The sequence below is a fragment of the Coregonus lavaretus genome, assembly GCF_964263955.1.
Source record: "Coregonus lavaretus genome assembly, chromosome: 32".
In the NCBI taxonomy this organism is placed as follows: Eukaryota; Metazoa; Chordata; class Actinopteri; order Salmoniformes; family Salmonidae; genus Coregonus; species Coregonus lavaretus.
In genome coordinates, this window is record NC_140019.1 from 36,850,356 (window position 1) to 36,871,507 (window position 21,152).

The following is a 21,152-nucleotide window of genomic DNA, read 5'->3' on the forward strand; positions in this document are numbered from 1 at the left end:
CTGGATTTTGATAATTAGCGGATATAGTCCTAGTTCTGCATGCATTATTTGGTGTTTAATGTTATACACAGACAATGTTTCTGTAGAATTCTGCTTGCAAAGTCTCAAATGTAGTTTTTGTCCCATTTTGTGAATTCTTGGTTGGTGAGTGAACCCCAAACCTCACAGCCATAAAGGGCGATGGGTTCTATAACTGACTGAAGTCTTTTTAGCCAGATCCCAATTGGGATTTCAGTTACTTGTGGTGCTGATGTTTAGGCCGAGGTATGTATAGTTTTTAGGATTAAATGTGGTTTCTGCTGTTTAACCAGTCAAACATATAGTCTAACTCCTATAGGATGGATGGATTAATGTGGTCTCTGTTGTTTAACCAGTACATTTAGAGGGGGAGGTTATAGAACAGATATTCTGTCTCAACCTGGCAGCTATATGGATTTATTTGAGCTCATTCATTACTAAAATATATTGAAGTTCTAATATGGTAGTCGCCAAACTCTTCCTTATCATGACCTTGTTATAGTTATGTATAACTAAATATATGTGAAGTTAGCGGTTCAGTTCAAATTAAGAGTTTATTTCCAAAACACGATGAACACAAATTTTGACATTTGCATTCACTAGCCGGCTACCACCCAGTTATTCAACCCTGCACCTTAGAGGCTGCTGCCATATTTCTTTTCATTTACGTCATTTAGCAGACGCTCTTATCCAGAGCGACTTACAGTTAGTGCATACATTATTCTTTTTTATTTTCATACTGGCCCCCCGTGGGAATCGAACCCACAATCCTGGTGTTGCAAACGCCATGCTCTACCAACTGAGCTACCTCCCTAGACATGGAATCACTGGCCACTTTAATAATGGAACACTAGTCACTTTAATAATGTTTACATACTGCTTTACTCATCTCATATAAATATACTGTATTCTATTCTACTGTATTTTAGTCAATGCCACTCCGACATTGCTCGTCCAAATATTTATATTATTCATTCATTTACTTTTAGATTTGTGTGTATTGTTGCGAATTGTTATAGATACTACTGCACTGTTGGAGCTAGGAACACAAGCATTTCGCTACACCCGCAATAACATCTGCTAAATATGTGTTTGTGACCAATACAATTTGATTTGATTAGATTTTTTTCATCTGAAATGAATGGTTCCTTTCTATGTGTATGAAATATGGCTTTTATGAAACTTTAAAAACATTTACTTTAGGTGCGCTTTAAAATGTGTTCATTTGCTAAATGTGATATCAAAACACACTAGTTTTTTTCCCAAGATGCACTATATCCGTTGTCCAGGTAGATGGAAAATTCCATATGGTTTTTGCAGCTGGCGCCAAAGTGAGTCATTTAGTGAATCATTTCCATCATATTTGTCTGTTCAGTCGTAAGCTCAGGCTTCTCTAAATATTTTTTTCACACTTTTCAACGTATTCAGAACCTTATCTTATTAATTTAGGCTAACCCCTGGCTTAGTCAGCCAGATGGGGTGATAGATAGCTGTCACTCTCAGCTGTTCATTCGCTGGCTACCTAGCGTTACGTTAGCTTTGAGCTCTCGAGTGTTATGGAGCTTTTGGTTATGGATCCCTTGGACAGTTTGGAGCCTGTGATATCTGTTCCTGTTCGAGCCTGTGATATCTGTTCCTGTTGGAGCCTGTGATATATATTCCTGTTGGAGCCTGTGATATCTATTCCTGTTGGAGCCTGTGATATCTGTTCCTGTTGGAGCCTGTGATATCTGTTCCTGTTGGAGCCTGTGATATCTATTCCTGTTGGAGCCTGTGATATCTGTTCCTGTTGGAGCCTGTGATATCTGTTCCTGTTGGAGCCTGTGATATCTGTTCCTGTTGGAGCCTGTGATATCTGTTCCTGTTGGAGCCTGTGATATCTGTTCCTGTTGGAGCCTGTGATATCTGTTCCTGTTGGAGCCTGTGATATCTGTTCCTGTTGGAGCCTGTGATATCTGTTCCTGTTGGAGCCTGTGATATCTGTTCCTGTTGGAGCCTGTGATATCTGTTCCTGTTGGAGCCTGTGATATCTATTCCTGTTGGAGCCTGTGATATCTGTTCCTGTTCGAGCCTGTGATATCTGTTCCTATTGGAGCCTGTGATATCTGTTCCTGTTGGAGCCTGTGATATCTGGTCCTGTTGGAGCCTGTGATATCTATTCCTGTTGGAGCCTGTGATATCTGTTCCTGTTGGAGCCTGTGATATCTGTTCCTGTTGGAGCCTGTGATATCTGTTCCTGTTGGAGCCTGTGATATCTGTTCCTGTTGGAGCCTGTGATATCTGTTCCTGTTGGAGCCTGTGATATCTGTTCCTGTTGGAGCCTGTGATATCTATTCCTGTTGGAGCCTGTGATATCTGTTCCTGTTGGAGCCTGTGATATCTGTTCCTATTGGAGCCTGTGATATCTGTTCCTATTGGAGCCTGTGATATCTATTCCTGTTGGAGCCTGTGAAATCTGTTCCTATTGGAGCCTGTGATATCTGTTCCTGTTGGAGCCTGTGATATCTGTTCCTATTGGAGCCTGTGATATCTGTTCCTGTTGGAGCCTGTGATATCTATTCCTGTTGGAGCCTGTGATATCTGTTCCTGTTGGAGCCTGTGATATCTGTTCCTGTTGGAGCCTGTGATATCTGTTCCTATTGGAGCCTGTGATATCTGTTCCTGTTGGAGCCTGTGATATCTGTTCCTGTTGGAGCCTGTGATATCTATTCCTGTTGGAGCCTGTGATATCTGTTCCTATTGGAGCCTGTGATATCTGTTCCTGTTGGAGCCTGTGATATCTGGTCCTGTTGGAGCCTGTGATATCTATTCCTGTTGGAGCCTGTGATATCTGTTCCTGTTGGAGCCTGTGATATCTGTTCCTGTTGGAGCCTGTGATATCTGGTCCTGTTGGAGCCTGTGATATCTGTTCCTATTGGAGCCTGTGATATCTGTTCCTGTTGGAGCCTGTGATATCTGGTCCTGTTGGAGCATGTGATATCTGTTCCTGTTGGAGCCTGTGATATCTGTTCCTGTTGGAGCCTGTGATATCTGTTCCTGTTGGCTGAAAGAGGAAACTTTCTAAACAAGCTCCTGAAAAGGAGAGAGCCAAGATCCAGCGACGGAAAACAATAACAGACTACTGTCTGGAAACATGCGGAGGCTGCAGACAGCGGGCTGTGTCACTCCCACAATAACAATCAATCCATCCTTTACCAGCTAATTTAATTCTGAAAGACATCCGAAGTCCTTATTATTCCATAAATCCTTCACTAAAGTGTATATAAAGTGTATATAATCAAACTCAAAAAGCTTCCGTTGAATTACCCTAATTGAAAAACCTGTAAAACCCCATATTTTTTTTCCAAAAAGTGAATTAAATGTCCAAAAAGAAAAACACACATTGCATAAACTGTCCACCCTCTGGATACAGTAAATAAGCCATGCTATATATTTACACAATATAGTTGAAACAAATTGATTATTTAAATAATGATTTATTTATTTGGGTGGCAGGTAGCTTAGTGGTTAAGAGCGTTGTGCCAGTAACCGAAAGGTCGCTGGTTCTAATCCCCGAGCTGACTAGATGAAAAATCTGTCGATGTGCCCTTGAGCAAGGCACTTAACCCTAATTGCTCCTGTAAGTCGCTCTGGATAAGAGTGTCTGCTAAAATGTAAATGTAATTTATTCATGTAAAGATACTTTATTACATGTAACTGTTTAAAATCCAATTGGGATACTTTTTCTGTTGTTTGGGGGGGGGGAATATAGCGTTTTGCCACAAAAACATGATAATTTGTATTTTTTAAATAAAATTACCTTGCAATAATTCAAACAAAATCTTGTTTGTCTTTTCACTAGCACATGTCATGCATGGCAAGATGAAAAAATAATAGCTTCATCTCTTTCACAAGATGTGTTTTTAATTAATTTCAATTTACCAACATTTCTGAAAATGGATATATTGCGTTTTGTAATCAAACCCTTCAAATACAGTTTGTTGATGTGTACAGTTAGTGTGTGATCTGTGTATTAGAGAGAAGGAGTGGCTCACCTTGAGTTTGTCGAAGCGTTCGCTGAGAGAGGAGACCTGATGTTCTCTGTGTCGTCCCACCAGCTTACACAGGGCACATATCAGCTGGTCATCCACGATGCAGTACATATTAACCTTCTCATTCTCATGCTCCAGACAGGTGAGGCCTCTCAGGTGGGCGTCATGCACCGGCTCCACCAACCGGTGGCTGGTAAACGGCTTCTTATTGGGGTGCGTGGCACGCAGACACCGGTCACAGTATGACACTTCGCAGGTCACGCACATCTTGACCGCCTCGCGCGGCGGGTCCTGCTCACAGAACTGGCAGCTGATACGGTGCTCCAGAGACATGGTGGCGGTCTGCTGATGAGAGGAAGGCTGGGCCGGGCTGGAGCGTGCGCTGTGGCTAACGGAGCTTCCTCCTCCACTGCTGCTATAGGGCCTGTGGCCTCCGGGGAGACCTGGGGCGCGCCGGCTCTCACTGGGGGAGTTAGGGCCGCTGACGGAGGCCTTCTGGAAACGGTGGATGATGTTCTGCAGGGTCACATTGCGCTTCAGGCCCTCCAGACCGCGGTGGTTCAGCGTGATGACGTAACGGCAGGTGGGGCACTGGAAGGCGGAGATGGACTCTAGAGGCTTGTTGGACGAGCAGTGGGAGACCAGGATGCGGTGGGCGCAGTTGAAACACAGGCTGTGGGCGCAGGGTAAGAGCAGGGGATCTTCGAACAGCTCCAGGCAGATTGGGCAGGTGAGCTCAGACTCCAGTGTTTCCATCTTCAGTAGAACCAATCTAGAGGTGACATCAAATCCCAGGGAAGCTGGTCAGTCACCTGAAAGAGGAAGAGGAGAACAGAGACAGAGGGTTGACTATGAGTTCATAAAAAAAAAATACTTTATAATTCCACTACAATTTTAGGCCTCAAAAAAGCTGTCTCACTGGTAGGTTGTATAATGAGACTAGCTGGGTAGAGATGGGGCTGGCAGGTTGCATAATGAGACTAGCTGGGTAGAGATGGAGCTGGCAGGTTGCATAATGAGACTAGCTGGGTAGAGATGGGGCTGGCAGGTTGCATAATGAGACTAGCTGGGTAGAGATGGGGCTGGCAGGTTGCATAATGAGACTAGCTGGGTAGAGATGGAGCTGGCAGGTTGCATAATGAGACTAGCTGGGTAGAGATGGAGCTGGCAGGTTGCATAATGAGACTAGCTGGGTAGAGATTGGGCTGGCAGGTTGCATAATGAGACTAGCTGGGTAGAGATGGAGCTGGCAGGTTGCATAATGAGACTAGCTGGGTAGAGATGGGGCTGGCAGGTTGCATAATGAGACTAGCTGGGTAGAGATGGAGCTGGCAGGTTGCATAATGAGACTAGCTGGGTAGAGATGGGGCTGGCAGGTTGCATAATGAGACTAGCTGGGTAGAGATTGGGCTGACAGGTTGCATAATGAGACTAGCTGGGTAGAGATGGAGCTGGCAGGTTGCATAATGAGACTAGCTGGGTAGAGATGGAGCTGGCAGGTTGCATAATGAGACTAGCTGGGTAGAGATGGGGCTGGCAGGTTGCATAATGAGACTAGCTGGGTAGAGATGGGGCTGGCAGGTTGCATAATGAGACTAGCTGGGTAGAGATGGAGCTGGCAGGTTGCATAATGAGACTAGCTGGGTAGAGATGGAGCTGGTAGGTTGCATAATGAGACTAGCTGGGTAGAGATTGGGCTGGCAGGTTGCATAATGAGACTAGCTGGGTAGAGATGGGGCTGGCAGGTTGCATAATGAGACTAGCTGGGTAGAGATGGAGCTGGCAGGTTGCATAATGAGACTAGCTGGGTAGAGATGGGGCTGGCAGGTTGCATAATGAGACTAGCTGGGTAGAGATTGGGCTGACAGGTTGCATAATGAGACTAGCTGGGTAGAGATGGAGCTGGCAGGTTGCATAATGAGACTAGCTGGGTAGAGATGGAGCTGGCAGGTTGCATAATGAGACTAGCTGGGTAGAGATGGAGCTGGCAGGTTGCATAATGAGACTAGCTGGGTAGAGATGGGGCTGGCAGGTTGCATAATGAGACTAGCTGGGTAGAGATTGGGCTGACAGGTTGCATAATGAGACTAGCTGGGTAGAGATGGAGCTGGCAGGTTGCATAATGAGACTAGCTGGGTAGAGATTGGGCTGGCAGGTTGCATAATGAGACTAGCTGGGTAGAGATGGGGCTGGCAGGTTGCATAATGAGACTAGCTGGGTAGAGATGGAGCTGGCAGGTTGCATAATGAGACTAGCTGGGTAGAGATGGGGCTGGCAGGTTGCATAATGAGACTAGCTGGGTAGAGATTGGGCTGACAGGTTGCATAATGAGACTAGCTGGGTAGAGATGGAGCTGGCAGGTTGCATAATGAGACTAGCTGGGTAGAGATGGAGCTGGCAGGTTGCATAATGAGACTAGCTGGGTAGAGATGGAGCTGGCAGGTTGCATAATGAGACTAGCTGGGTAGAGATGGGGCTGGCAGGTTGCATAATGAGACTAGCTGGGTAGAGATTGGGCTGACAGGTTGCATAATGAGACTAGCTGGGTAGAGATTGGGCTGACAGGTTGCATAATGAGACTAGCTGGGTAGAGATTGGGCTGACAGGTTGCATAATGAGACTAGCTGGGTAGAGATGCGGAAGGTCTGTACAGACAGAGAGGATGCACCCTGTTCCCTGTATAGGGCACTACTTTTGACCAGGGCCCATAGTAGTGCACTATACAGGGAATAGGATACCATTTGGGACACATAAAGACAGAGATGCAGTCTGATCAGTGCAATGTCTCCAACTGAAGACTGGGCACAGTGGTGGCAGTCCTACCCTGCCTGGCATCTCTTAAAATGCTAATCAATTTATAACATTTTTGACATTTTCTGGATTTTTTTGTTGTTATTCTGTCTCTCACTGTTCAAATAAACCTACCATTAAAATTATAGACTGATCATTTCTTTGTCAGTGGGCAAACGTACAAAATCAGCAGGGGATCAAATACTTTTTTCCCTCACTGTAAGACATGTCTATGTCCTGGAAAGTTTGCTGTTACTTACAACAGTCAATTTATAACATTTTTGACATTTTCTGGATTTTTTTGTTGTTATTCTGTCTCTCACTGTTCAAATAAACCTACCATTAAAATTATAGACTGATCATTTCTTTGTCAGTTGGCAAACGTACAAAATCAGCAGGGGATCAAATACTTTTTTCCCTCACTGTAAGACATGTCTATGTCCTGGAAAGTTTGCTGTTACTTACAACAGTCATGCTAATCGCATTAGCTGAACCGTCCCGTATACGGGACACCGATCCCATAGAGGTTATAGATCCCATAGAGGTTATAGATACAGAGAGAGAGAGAGAGAGAGAGAGAGAGAGAGAGAGAGAGAGAGAGGGGGGCTGTTCCGACTCTCAAAACACTGATTAGTATTTCCCTCACCGTTCAATTTTAACCACTCCTTCCTTCCTTCCTTCTTCTGCCTTGCCTCCGGAGAGGCCTACATTTAACAGAGTCTGTTGGCTGGACAGATTATAATGTTTCTGAATAGATGGGATTTCACTGGGTCCTTAACATGAAAGGCACAAATCACCTCAGCCAGGCAGGGAAGGTGGGAAGCCGGGTCCGCACCCCCTGTCTCTACCCTCCTCTAACCCTGGCTAACGCCTGGCGGGTCCACCCTCCGCACCCCCTGTCTCTACCCTCCTCTAACCCTGCCTAACGCCTGGCGGGTCCACCCTCCGCACCCCCTGTCTCTACCCTCCTCTAACCCTGGCTAACGCCTGGCGGGTCCACCCTCCGCACCCCCTGTCTCTACCCTCCTCTAACCCTGCCTAACGCCTGGCGGGTCCACCCTCCGCACCCCCTGTCTCTACCCTCCTCTAACCCTGCCTAACGCCTGGCGGGTCCACCCTCCGCACCCCCTGTCTCTACCCTCCTCTAACCCTGCCTAACGCCTGGCGGGTCCACCCTCCGCACCCCCTGTCTCTACCCTCCTCTAACCCTGCCTAACGCCTGGCGGGTCCACCCTCCGCACCCCCTGTCTCTACCCTCCTCTAACCCTGGCTAACGCCTGGCGGGTCCACCCTCCGCACCCCCTGTCTCTACCCTCCTCTAACCCTGGCTAACGCCTGGCGGGTCCACCCTCCGCACCCCCTGTCTCTACCCTCCTCTAACCCTGCCTAACGCCTGGCGGGTCCACCCTCCGCACCCCCTGTCTCTACCCTCCTCTAACCCTGCCTAACGCCTGGCGGGTCCACCCTCCGCACCCCCTGTCTCTACCCTCCTCTAACCCTGCCTAACGCCTGGCGGGTCCACCCTCCGCACCCCCTGTCTCTACCCTCCTCTAACCCTGCCTAACGCCTGGCGGGTCCACCCTCCGCACCCCCTGTCTCTACCCTCCTCTAACCCTGCCTAACGCCTGGCGGGTCCACCCTCCGCACCCCCTGTCTCTACCCTCCTCTAACCCTGGCTAACGCCTGGCGGGTCCACCCTCCGCACCCCCTGTCTCTACCCTCCTCTAACCCTGCCTAACGCCTGGCGGGTCCACCCTCCGCACCCCCTGTCTCTACCCTCCTCTAACCCTGGCGGGTCCACCCTCCGCACCCCCTGTCTCTACCCTCCTCTAACCCTGCCTAATGCCTGGCGGGTCTACCCTCCGCACCCCCTGTCTCTACCCTCCTCTAACCCTGCCTAACCCCTCACCAGCAGGCGGGTCCACAGTCCTCATCTCCTCTCCCTTATATCTTCTACTTGCTCTTTTCTTTTTTTCTAGAGAATCAAAGTAAGCAGCATGGAACAGGAGGGTATTAAAACCACTGACCCCTGATAATGCATTTCCCCCCCCCCCCCCCGTCTCTCACTGCTCTTGCAAGCCCACAGGACTCTTTATTGATTGGACCTAGGCCACTCTCATCAGAGTTGAAACATTTGAAGTCTTCACATACACTATTCCATTGGGGACCACAATGGAAACATCCTATTTTTTCACTGTTGTTCCATGTTAATTTGTATATTTGATGGCAACTGACAACTTTGTCCACTATGCAAGCTCCTCAAATCAAACAGCACATACAAAAGAGAGGAACGGTCACAAGAGAGAGGACAGCGGCTTGAAGACGTCATTCTCCAACAACAAAGACCCAAAACCCCACAGACATGCCAACATAGACCGGTCTCAGATCAGTGTGTACTGGTACCATCCTAGTTGGCAAGAGAGCACAAACAGATCTGGGACCAGGCTAATGTCACCCCCCCCCCTCCCCTCCCCTCTGACATTGAACCAATTTCAGAGCTAACATGATTTAAGCTCCAGCTAACTGCTTGTGATGGCCTAGCTAGCTACCGTTCCACTACAAATTAATCACCGGAAAAATCAACAATATCCCAGACCCCTCGACAATCATGCAGATAATATGCTGCTAGATAACATCGAGTCTGTCCTTCATATTCACCTTGGTCGGACGGACGGAGGCACGGCTGAGATTTATCAGCCTTGGTCGGACGGACGGAGGCACGGCTGAGATTTATCAGCCTCTTTTATTTGGTCGTTATCAGGTAGGCTGGGAGACCTCACAGGCAGCACCTAGGCTGTATCCCAAATAGCACCCTATTCCTTTTATCGTGCACTACTTTTGACCAGAGCCCTATGGGGACAGCGCACTATATAGGGCTTAGGGTGCCATTTGAGGCCCAGCACTATGCCGTATAGGTTGAGAGGTGTGGTCCTCTGTAGCTCAGCTGGTAGAGCACGGCGCTTGTAACGGCAGGGTAGTGGGTTCGATCCCTGGGACCACCCATACGTAAAAATGTATGCACACATGACTGTATATAATATTATTATTATTATTATTATTATTAGAAGAGGCTGGCTGGTCCACCATGCTAACAAAAGGCCTGTATATGTGTGTCAGACAGTCAGACAGGGGATACAGGAGCCAGAGATGAGGAGAGTAGAGCAGGGGGAGGGAGGGAGGGAGGGAGGGAGGGAGGGAGGAATGGGCTGCTACTCCAGGTGACTGGTAAGAGGAAATAGCAGATGGAAAGATATAGCTTACCTACTGTAGACGGACAGATTGATATAATTATTGCAAGATATAGGGCAAATGACTGCTTACAGGGAAAGGAAACCCAATGTGTAATTTTGTCATTTGGGTGAACTATCCCCTTTAAACCATATGTATACTAAACTAGAATGACGCTAAATCTCTTCCACCGAGGGTTGTTTTTCTATTTGACTGGTAAAGAGCGGCCCTCCCACAAATGGCCAGACTGATGCGGACAGGTGACTCATTTGGCAGACATATTTCATTTGATTGGAATTTGCTTTTCATTGCTTAACAGTGCGGAGAAATGTGTGTACGGACGCCACATAGCTACAACTTAAGAGACATACGCGTAAGAATTATCACTGAATAAACAGCCTCAGTATCCATTATCTCCGCTGTGTCACTCGGGAGAATAAAGCTAAGAAGAAGAGGAAAGCAGCCAGTTTGGGAGAAACACAGAAATAAAAACAGATGTATCCTGCGTCCCAAATCAGCCCTATTCCCTATATAGTGCACTACTTTGGACCAGAGAACTATAGGCCCTGGTCAAAGGTAGTGCACTACGTAGGGAATAGGGTGCCATTTGAGACAGTCTTAATGTGATGTTCTTGTAAAGGTGAAGTGTCCCATTAGACTCCCAAACACCATCTGCTTGCTGTAGAGTGCAGAACCCCCCAGAGAACAGATCCAGGCTCTCAGCTACACAGCTTTAGGGAGAGCCGTCTCTATTTGACCTCTTCTTGTGTTGATTCCTGCAGGACTTTATAGTCCAGACAGGCTTTTTAGCTGAATCAGATGGTGAAAATGAATGAATATTACAGATGACTCATTTAGCGTGTTTGAACAGAAGGGATCGTCCCAAATGACACCCTATTCCCTACATAGTGCACTACTAATTACCAGAGCTGCTATGAGCCCTAGTCCAAATAAGTGCACTATATAGGAAGTAGGGTGCATTTGGGACACAGACAGAGTGGCATACGGTAGCCGGTTGGTGTTTCCCCTAATCCACTAATAGAACTATATGGCCATTCAGCATTAAACACGTTTCACACTTTATACAACAAACTAGATAAAGATTTTGACTATCTCAAAATCTATCTACCCTACTGGTTCACTGTCCTACAGCTCAATGAGGATATAGCCTACCAGCTAAACTACTGGTTCACTGTCCTACAGCTCAATGAGGATATAACCTACCAGTTAAACTACTTGACCAGCTGTCAAACGCTCTTAGGATCTTATAAGTGGCACAGTGGTCTAAGGCACTGCATCGCAGTGCTAGCTGTGCCACTAGAGATCCTGGTTCGAATCCAGGCTCTGTCGTAGCCGGCCGCGACCGGGAGACCCATGGGGCGGTGCACAATTGGTCCAGGGTATTTACATTTACATTTTAGTCATTTAGCAGACGCTCTTATCCAGAGCGACTTACAGTTAGTGAATACATATATTTTTTTTATACTGGCCCCCCGTGGGAATCGAACCCACAACCCTGGCGTTGCAAACGCCATGCTCTATCAACTGAGCTACATCCCTGCCGGCCATTCCCTCCCCTACCCTGGACGACGCTGGGCCAATTGTGCGCCGCCCATGAGTCTCCCGGTCGCGGCCAGCTGCGACAGAGCCTGGATTCGAACCAGGATCTCTAGTGGCACAGTTAGCACTGCGATGCAGTGCCTTAGACCACTGCGCCACTCAGGAGATGGGAGGGGAGGGAGTGGCCGGCAGGGATGTAGCTCAGTTGGTAGCACATGGCGTTTGCAACGCCAGGGTTGTGGGTTCGATTCCCACGGGGGGCCAGTATAAAAGAAATAAAAATCATGTATGCACTCACTTAACTGTAAGTTGCTCTGGATAAGAGCGTCTGCTAAATGACTAAAATGTTATGACATGTTTTGGGTGAGACATAACATGGGATTGACTCCCAGTATAGGAGTCTATTGTAGTCATGACAGGCAGGGGTTCTGAAATATAAATTATTGATGTTTTTCTTTGTCCGAGTCTCTGTCTGCATCCCAAATGGCAACATATTGCCTATAGGTCCTGGTCTAAAGTAGTGCATTACATAGGGAATAGGGTGCTATTTGGGATACAACCTCTTGTCTTTGTTTTGTTTCTGTATTTTAAACCCAGGGAAGGAACATCCCCAGGGGACTGTGTTCATTGGGCTCTAGCTGAGGCCAGACAAAGCCTGCGTCACAGCAGAATATGGCATTTCTGGAACAATGACAATTAGCCTTGTCTAAACAATGGGGACAAGTTACTGTTAAGTCACCCGCCGTATAGGCCTCTTCCTTGAATTATGTTTACACAATCACATGAACACAATAATCACTTGAAGGAATCCTTTTACGTGGTCTTACATATAGTAACAGACTGCTATGCAGTTCCTTTAAAAATATCATAAAGTAACAATATACATCCAGGGAGGTCCCTTTCAAATATAATACTGGATTTCTGTCATGCAAACTCACTTCCAGGAGTGAAAAAAAGGCCACATACCTTAAAAGCCTGCAAGGCATTTCATGCTAAAGCCACGTAACCAGTCAATTAGTCCCGTGGCATGTGTTTGGGTGGGAGGCTGCCTGTGTGTGTGTGTGTGTGTGTGTGTGTGTACTCCCCTTGGTGTGTGTGTGTGTGTGTGTGTGTGTGTGTGTGTGTGTGTGTGTGTGTGTGTGTACTCCCCTTGGTGTGTGTGTGTGTGTGTGTGTGTGTGTGTGTGTGTGTGCGCATGTGTACTCCCCTTGGTGTGTGTGTGTGTGTGTGTGTGTGTGTGTGTGTGTGTGTGTGTGTGTGTGCGCGTGTGTACTCCCCTTGGTGTGTGTGTGTGTGTGTGTGTGTGTGTGTGTGTGTGTACTCCCCTTGGTGTGTGTGTGTGTGTGTGTGTGTGTGTGTGTGTACTCCCCTTGGTGTGAGTGTGTGTGTGTGTGAGAGAGAGTGGGCAGCTCAGCTGCCTGGGCATGATGAGCTGGCGATCACCTGACAGCGATGCGGGGGCTGACCCCTGACCTCTAGTGATGGGTGGAACCTGTACAGGTTAGAAGGTCAGGGCAGAACCGAGCCAAAACTGAGATGGAACCGTTCAGAGGTTGCAGCTGTGGATAACAATCCCTGTAAACGATTACACACCCAGCTCTAGCAGAGGGGAACACCTCCCTGGAATGAGTTTCACTACCAGTCAAAAGTTGAGACACATCTACTCATTCAAGGGTTTTTCTTTATTTTTTACTATTTTCTACATTCTAGAATAATAGTGAAGACATCAAAACTATGAAAGAACGCATATGGAATCATGTAGTAACCCAAAAAAGTGTTAAACAAATCAAAATATATTTGAGATTCTTCAAATAGCCACCCTTTGCTTTGATGACAGACTCTCGGGAGGTTGGACGAGCAGGTGTCCACATGAATTTCTATCACCTTTGTAACTCTATTGTGTGAAAGTCAGACACTAACAGGTAGGGATGTCAGAGGTTAAATCACTTGAAGGAATCATTTTACGTGGTCTTACATATAGTAACAGACTGCTATACAGTTCCTTTAAAATATCATATAGTAAACATAAAAACACCATACATCCAGGGAGGTGCCGTTCATATATGGTTAGCTGGCTGAAACAACAACCATTATTGACATCCCTAGTAACGAGTAGACCTCAGCATCATTCAGGGCTGCTAAACTGCCAAACCTGGGCTCTGCTAAACGTGCACTCTCCTAAACGTGCACTCTCCTAAAACGTTAGTTCCGCTGATTCTCCTCTCTACAGACTTTAACACTTAACAAAATCCAGATGACGGTTCACTGTGTAGTCAGGTCCGTGCTGCAGTCAGCTGGTATGCAGCAGTGGAGCCTCCTCAGAGGAGGAAAGGGAGGACCATCCACCTCAGTGAATTTCATAAAAATAAAAATAACAAAACATTCAAAAAGTTATCCTTTTTAGATAAAACTATATATATATATATATATATATATACACATTGACTTCAACACAAAACCTAGGAGGCTCATGGTTCTCAACCCCTTCCATAGACTTACACAATAATTATGATAACTTCCCGGAGGACGTCCTCCAACCTATCAGAGCTCTTGCAGCAGGAACTGACATGTTGTCCACCCAATCAAACGATCAGAGAATGAATCGTACCGAAAGCATAAGCTACAGCTAGCTAGCACTGCAGCGCATAAAATGTGATGAGTAGTTGACTCAAAGAGAGAGAGAGAGACAATGGTTTAACAGTTTAGAACAAATGTATTTACACTGCTCAAAAAAATAAAGGGAACACTTAAACAACACATCCTAGATCTGAATGAATGAAATAATCTTATTAAATACTTTATTCTTTACATTGTTGAATGTGCTGCCAACAAAATCACACAAAAATTATCAATGGAAATCAAATGTATCAACCCATGGAGGTCTGGACTTGGAGTCACCCTCAAAATTAAAGTAGAAAACCACACTACAGGCTGATCCAACTTTGATGGAATGTCCTTAAAACAAGTCAAAATGAGGCTCAGTAGTGTGTGTGGCCTCCACGTGCCTGTATGACCTCCCTACAACGCCTGGGCATGCTCCTGATGGCGGATGGTCTCCTGAGGGATCTCCTCCCAGATCTGGACTAAAGCATCCGCCAACTCCTGGACAGTCTGTGGTGCAACGTGGCGTTGGTGGATGGAGCGAGACATGATGTCCCAGATGTGCTCAATTGGATTCAGGTCTGGGGAACGGGCGGGCCAGTCCATAGCATCAATGCCTTCCTCTTGCAGGAACTGCTGACACACTCCAGCCACATGAGGTCTAGCATTGTCTTGCATTAGGAGGAACCCAGGGCCAACCGCACCAGCATATGGTCTCACAAGGGGTCTGAGGATCTCATCTCGGTACCTAATGGCAGTCAGGCTACCTCTGGCGAGCACATGGAGGGCTGTGTGGCCCCCCCAAAGAAATGCCACCCCACACCATGACTGACCCACCGCCAAACCGGTCATGCTGGAGGATGTTGCAGGCAGCAGAACGTTCTCTACGGCGTCTCCAGACTCTGTCACGTCTGTCACGTGCTCAGTGTGAACCTGCTTTCATCTGTGAAGAGCACAGGGCGCCAGTGGCGAATTTGCCAATCTTGGTGTTCTCTGGCAAATGCCAAACGTCCTGCACGGTGTTGGGCTGTAAGCACAACCCCCACCTGTGGACGTCGGGCCCTCATACCACCCTCATGGAGTCTGTTTCTGACCGTTTGAGCAGACACATGCACATTTGTGGCCTGCTGGAGGTCATTTTGCAGGGCTCTGGCAGTGCTCCTCCTGCTCCTCCTTGCACAAAGGCGGAGGTAGCGGTCCTGCTGCTGGGTTGTTGCCCTCCTACGGCCTCCTCCACGTCTCCTGATGTACTGGCCTGTCTCCTGGTAGCGCCTCCATGCTCTGGACACTACACTGACAGACACAGCAAACCTTCTTGCCACAGCTCGCATTGATGTGCCATCCTGGATAAGCTGCACTACCTGAGCCACTTGTGTGGGTTGTAGACTCCGTCTCATGCTACCACTAGAGTGAAAGCACCGCCAGCATTCAAAAGTGACCAAAACATCAGCCAGGAAGCATAGGAACTGAGAAGTGGTCTGTGGTCACCACCTGCAGAACCACTTCTTTATTGGGGGTGTCTTGCTAATTGCCTATAATTTCCACCTGTTGTCTATTCCATTTGCACAACAGCATGTGAAATTTATTGTCAAATCAGTGTTGCTTCCTAAGTGGACAGTTTGATTTCACAGAAGTGTGATTGACTTGGAGTTACATTGTGTTATTTAAGTGTTCCCTTTATTGTTTTGAGCAGTGTATTTAAAAATGAAGGAGAAGCAAGACAGAGAGAGCTAGCTATATTTCGTTGTATTTTTTTCCCACTTTTTTAGTGAATGCAGCTAGCTAGTTTAGCCTACTCAAACACACGGCTCAAAAAGAGAGGGATGCTATGCTAGCTAGCTGGCTATGGCTATCCAACACTGGAACTCTTCCAAGTCAAGGTAAGCTTTTGGTTTTATTAATTTATTGTCACCGGGGTCTCTGCTAAACTGCCGACTATACACTGTACTGCATGATTGTAGCAGGTTTACTAACGCGTTAGTTCTAGTAGCTATGGTGATTGACTACGATGTGACAACAATGTAGGCTGTGTGTAGTGGTTAGCGGTCATGAGATTCAAGGTTTGGCTTAGAAAGGTTTTTTCGCCTGGTCACAAACAGCTGATGTGTTGTGCACTGAAGTCCACAAGCAAATGGAAAAAGGTGAGAGGAGGAGAGCGTATACATAGTTGCGAGAATTATATATACCACAAGCTGTTTGCGTGTGATCAGGGGTGTATTCATTCTGCTGAAAAAAAAAACATTTCTTAAAACGGAAGCAAACGGAACGGGATAAACATATCTGAATTTGTCCAATGGAAACTCTTGATTGCAACTGTTGGACTAATGATTACTCAAATTTCTCTCGACCTGTGCACCTACATTGTAAACTTTAATTGATAGGCTAGGTTGTAGCCACCTCATGATGGGTATAGGGAATATTGGTGTATCATGTAGTAGCCTAAACCTATTGATGTTACATTGAGCTGGGTGAATGGAATATGAATGAGAGTCATCCAATATGCTGTAATAGAAATAATCGTCCTCCCTCATCTTTAAACGTCACTAACCGCCACTGGTATGCAGAGAAGCATTCCTCAAATATATCAGAACAAAAGGATATGGAAAGTAATTACAAATTACTGGATTACTCCACTCCGTTCCGTTAGCTACTTCATGTGGAACAGCAACACATTACTCATTAAAACAACCGCTTTGAGGCCAGTAGAGATGTTGTAATTGGCCCTGTAGTGTACTGTAAAACAGCAGTAACAAGGTTAGAAAAGCGTTTAAAATGTGACAGTTGATTCTCCACTCTCCAAAGAGCAATGTACCATAACTGAGTTCAAATAAGCAGTTCTCTTTCACAGCTTCACAAAGTATAGAGAGTCAATACAGTGTTATTTCATATAGGAGTACATCAATAAAATACGGTGTTATTTCATATAGGAGTACATCAATAAAATACAGTGTTATTTCATATAGGAGTACATCAATAAAATACGGTGTTATTTCATATAGGAGTACATCAATAAAATACAGTGTTATTTCATATAGGAGTACATCAATAAAATACAGTAATGTTTCATATAGGAGTACATCAATAAAATACAGTGTTATTTCATATAGGAGTACATCAATAAAATACGGTGTTATTTCATATAGGAGTACATCAATAAAATAGTGTTATTTCATATAGGAGTACATCAATAAAATACAGTGTTATTTCATATAGGAGTACATCAATAAAATACAGTGTTATTTCATATAGGAGTACATCAATAAAATAGTGTTATTTCATATAGGAGTACATCAATAAAATACGGTGTTATTTCATATAGGAGTACATCAATAAAATACAGTGTTATTTCATATAGGAGTACATCAATAAAATACAGTAATGTTTCATATAGGAGTACATCAATAAAATACAGTGTTATTTCATATAGGAGTACATCAATAAAATACAGTGTTATTTCATATAGGAATAGCTGCACATAGAATGGCCTGCATCTGCCTGTTGGTTAGATCACATCCCTATTCAAATAAAATCAAATGTTATTTGTCACATGCGCCGAATACAACAGGTGAACACCTTACAGTGAAATGCTTACTTACAAGCCCTTAACCAACATTGCAGTTTAAATAGAAAAATAACAAATAATTAAAGAGCTGCAGTAAAACAACAGTAGGGAGGCTATATACAGGGGGTACCGGTACAGAGTCAATGTGTAATAACAGTAGGGAGGCTATATACAGGGGGTACCGGTACAGAGTCAATGTGTAATAACAGTAGGGAGGCTATATACAGGGGGTACCGGTACAGAGTCAATGTGTAATAACAGTAGGGAGGCTATATACAGGGGGTACCGGTACAGAGTCAATGTGTAATAACAGTAGGGAGGCTATATACAGGGGGTACCGGTACAGAGTCAATGTGTAATAACAGTAGGGAGGCTATATACAGGGGGTACCGGTACAGAGTCAATGTGTAATAACAGTAGGGAGGCTATATACAGGGGGTACCGGTACAGAGTCAATGTGTAATAACAGTAGGGAGGCTATATACAGGGGGTACCGGTACAGAGTCAATGTGTAATAACAGTAGGGAGGCTATATACAGGGGGTACCGGTACAGAGTCAATGTGTAATAACAGTAGGGAGGCTATATACAGGGGGTACCGGTACAGAGTCAATGTGAAATAACATTAGGGAGGCTATATACAGGGGGTACCGGTACAGAGTCAATGTGTAATAACAGTAGGGAGGCTATATACAGGGGGTACCGGTACTGAGTCAATGTGTAATAACAGTAGGGAGGCTATATACAGGGGGTACCGGTACAGAGTCAATGTGTAATAACAGTAGGGAGGCTATATACAGGGGGTACCGGTACAGAGTCAATGTGTAATAACAGTAGGGAGGCTATATACAGGGGGTACCGGTACAGAGTCAATGTGTAATAACAGTAGGGAGGCTATATACAGGGGGTACCGGTACAGAGTCAATGTGAAATAACATTAGGGAGGCTATATACAGGGGGTACCGGTACAGAGTCAATGTGTAATAACAGTAGGGAGGCTATATACAGGGGGTACCGGTACAGAGTCAATGTGTAATAACAGTAGGGAGGCTATATACAGGGGGTACCGGTACAGAGTCAATGTGAAATAACATTAGGGAGGCTATATACAGGGGGTACCGGTACAGAGCCAATGTGAAATAACAGTAGGGAGGCTATTTACAGGGGGTACCGGTACAGAGTCAATGTGCGGGGGCACATGTTAGTTGAGGTAATTGAGGTAATATGCACACTACCAGAACACCTACTCATTCAAGGGTTTTTCTTTATTTTTACTATTTTCTACATTGTAGAATAATAGTGAAGACATCAGAACTGTGAAATAACACATATGGAATCATGTAGTGACCCAAAAAGTGTTAAACAAATAAAAATATATTTGAGATTTTTCAAATATCCACCCTTTGGCTTGATGACAGCTTTGCACACTCTTGGCATTCTCTCAACCAGCTTCACCTGGAATGCTTTTCCAACAGTCTTGAAGGAGTTCCCACATATGCTGAGCACTTGTTGGCTGCTTTTTCTTCACTCTGCGGTCCGACTCATCCCAAACCATCTCAATTGGGTTGAGGTCAGGGGATTGTGGAGGCCAGGTCATCTGATGCAGCACTCCATCGCTCTCCTTATTGGTCAAATAGCCCTTACACAGCCTGGAGGTGTGTTGGGTCATTGTCCTGTTGAAAATCAAATGATACCCCCAATAAGCCAAAGCAGATGGGATGGCGCATCACTGCAGAATGCTGTGGTAGCCATGCCTTGAATTCTAAATAAATCACAGACAGTGTCACCAGCAAAGCACCCCTTCACCATAACACCTCCTCCTCCATGCTTTACGGTGGGAAATACACATGCGGAGATCATCCGTTCACCCACACCGCGTCTCACAAAGACACGGCGGTTGGAACCAAAAATCTCCAATTTGGACTCTAGACCAAAGGACACATTTCCACCGGTCTAATGTCCATTGCTCGTGTTTCTTGTCCAAACAATTGTCTTCTTATTATTGGTGTCCTTTAGTAATGGTTTCTTTGCAGCAATTCAACCATGAAGGCCTGATTCAAACAGTCTCCTCTGAACAGTTGATGTTGAGATGTGTCTGTTACTTGAACTCTGTGAAGCATTTATTTGGGCTGGTAACTCTAATGAACTTATCCTCTGCAGCAGAGGTAACTCTGGGTCTTCCATTCCTGTGGCGGTCCTCATGAGAGCCAGTTTCATCATAGTTCTTGATGGTTTTTGCGACTGCACTTGAATAAACTTTCAAAGTCCTTGAAATTTTCCGAATTGACTGACCTTCATGTCTTAAAGTAATGATGGATTGTCGTTTCTCTTTGCTTATTTGAGCTGTTCTTGACATAATATGGACTTGGTATTTTACCAAATAGGGCTATATTCTGTATACCCCCCCCCCCCCACCTTGTCACAACACAACTGATTGGCTCAAATGCATTAAGAAGGAAAGAAATTCCACAAATTAACTTTTAAGAAGGCACACCTGTTAATTGAAATACATTCCAGGTGACTACCTCATGAAGCTGGTTGAGAGAATGCCAAGAGTGTGCAAAGCTGTGCTCAAGGCAAAGGGTGGCTATTTGAAGAATCTCAAATATAAAATATATTTTGATTTGTTTAACACTTTTTTGGTTACTCCATGATTCCATGTGTTATTTCATTGTTTTGATGTCTTCACTATTTTTCTAATGTAGAAAATAGTAAAAATAAAGAAAAACCCTTGAATGAGTAGGTGTTCTAAAACTTTTGACCGGTAGTATACATGTAGGTAGAGGTAAATTGACAGCGTAAAAAGAGGGTGTGGGGGGGGGGGGTGGCAATGCAAATAGTACGGGTAGCCAATTTTTAGGGCCTTCCTCTGACACTGCCTGGTATAGAGGTCCTGGATGGCAGGAAGCTTGGCCCCAGGGATGTACTGGGCCGTACACACTACCCTCTGTAGTGCCTTGCGGTCAGAGGCCGAGCAGTTGCCATACCAGGCGGTGATGCAACCAGTTAGGATGCTCTCGATGGTGCAGCTGTAGAATTTTGAGGATCTGAGGACTCATGCCAAATCTTTTCAGTCTCCTGAGGGGGAATAGGCTTTGTCGTGCCCTCTTCACGACTGTCTTGGTGTGTTTGGACCATGACAGTTTGTTGGTGATGTGGACACCAAGGAACTTGAAGCTTTAATCCTGCTCCACTACAGCCCCGTCGATGAGAATGGGGGCGTGCTCGGTCCTTCTTTTCCTGTAGTCCACAATCATCTCCTTTGTGAGAGGTTGTTATCCTGGCACCACACGGCCAGGTCTCTGACCTCCTCCCTATTGGCTGTCTCATCGTTGTCGGTGATCAGGCCTACCACTGTTGTGT

General features: G+C 45.6%; 1 protein-coding gene across 1 annotated transcript in view; it reads right to left on the minus strand.

Annotated features, from left to right (window-relative positions):
• The window catches only part of LOC311107275 (annexin A6-like), a 96,072-nt gene that overhangs the window by 50,879 nt on the left and 24,041 nt on the right, over positions 1–21,152 (minus strand). Inside the window, exon 2 of the mRNA XM_084149755.1 lies at positions 4,053–4,861. Coding sequence (XP_084005881.1) covers positions 4,053–4,805 — 753 coding nt within the window. The 5' untranslated portion in view covers positions 4,806–4,861. The remainder of the gene's footprint in view (positions 1–4,052; positions 4,862–21,152) is intronic.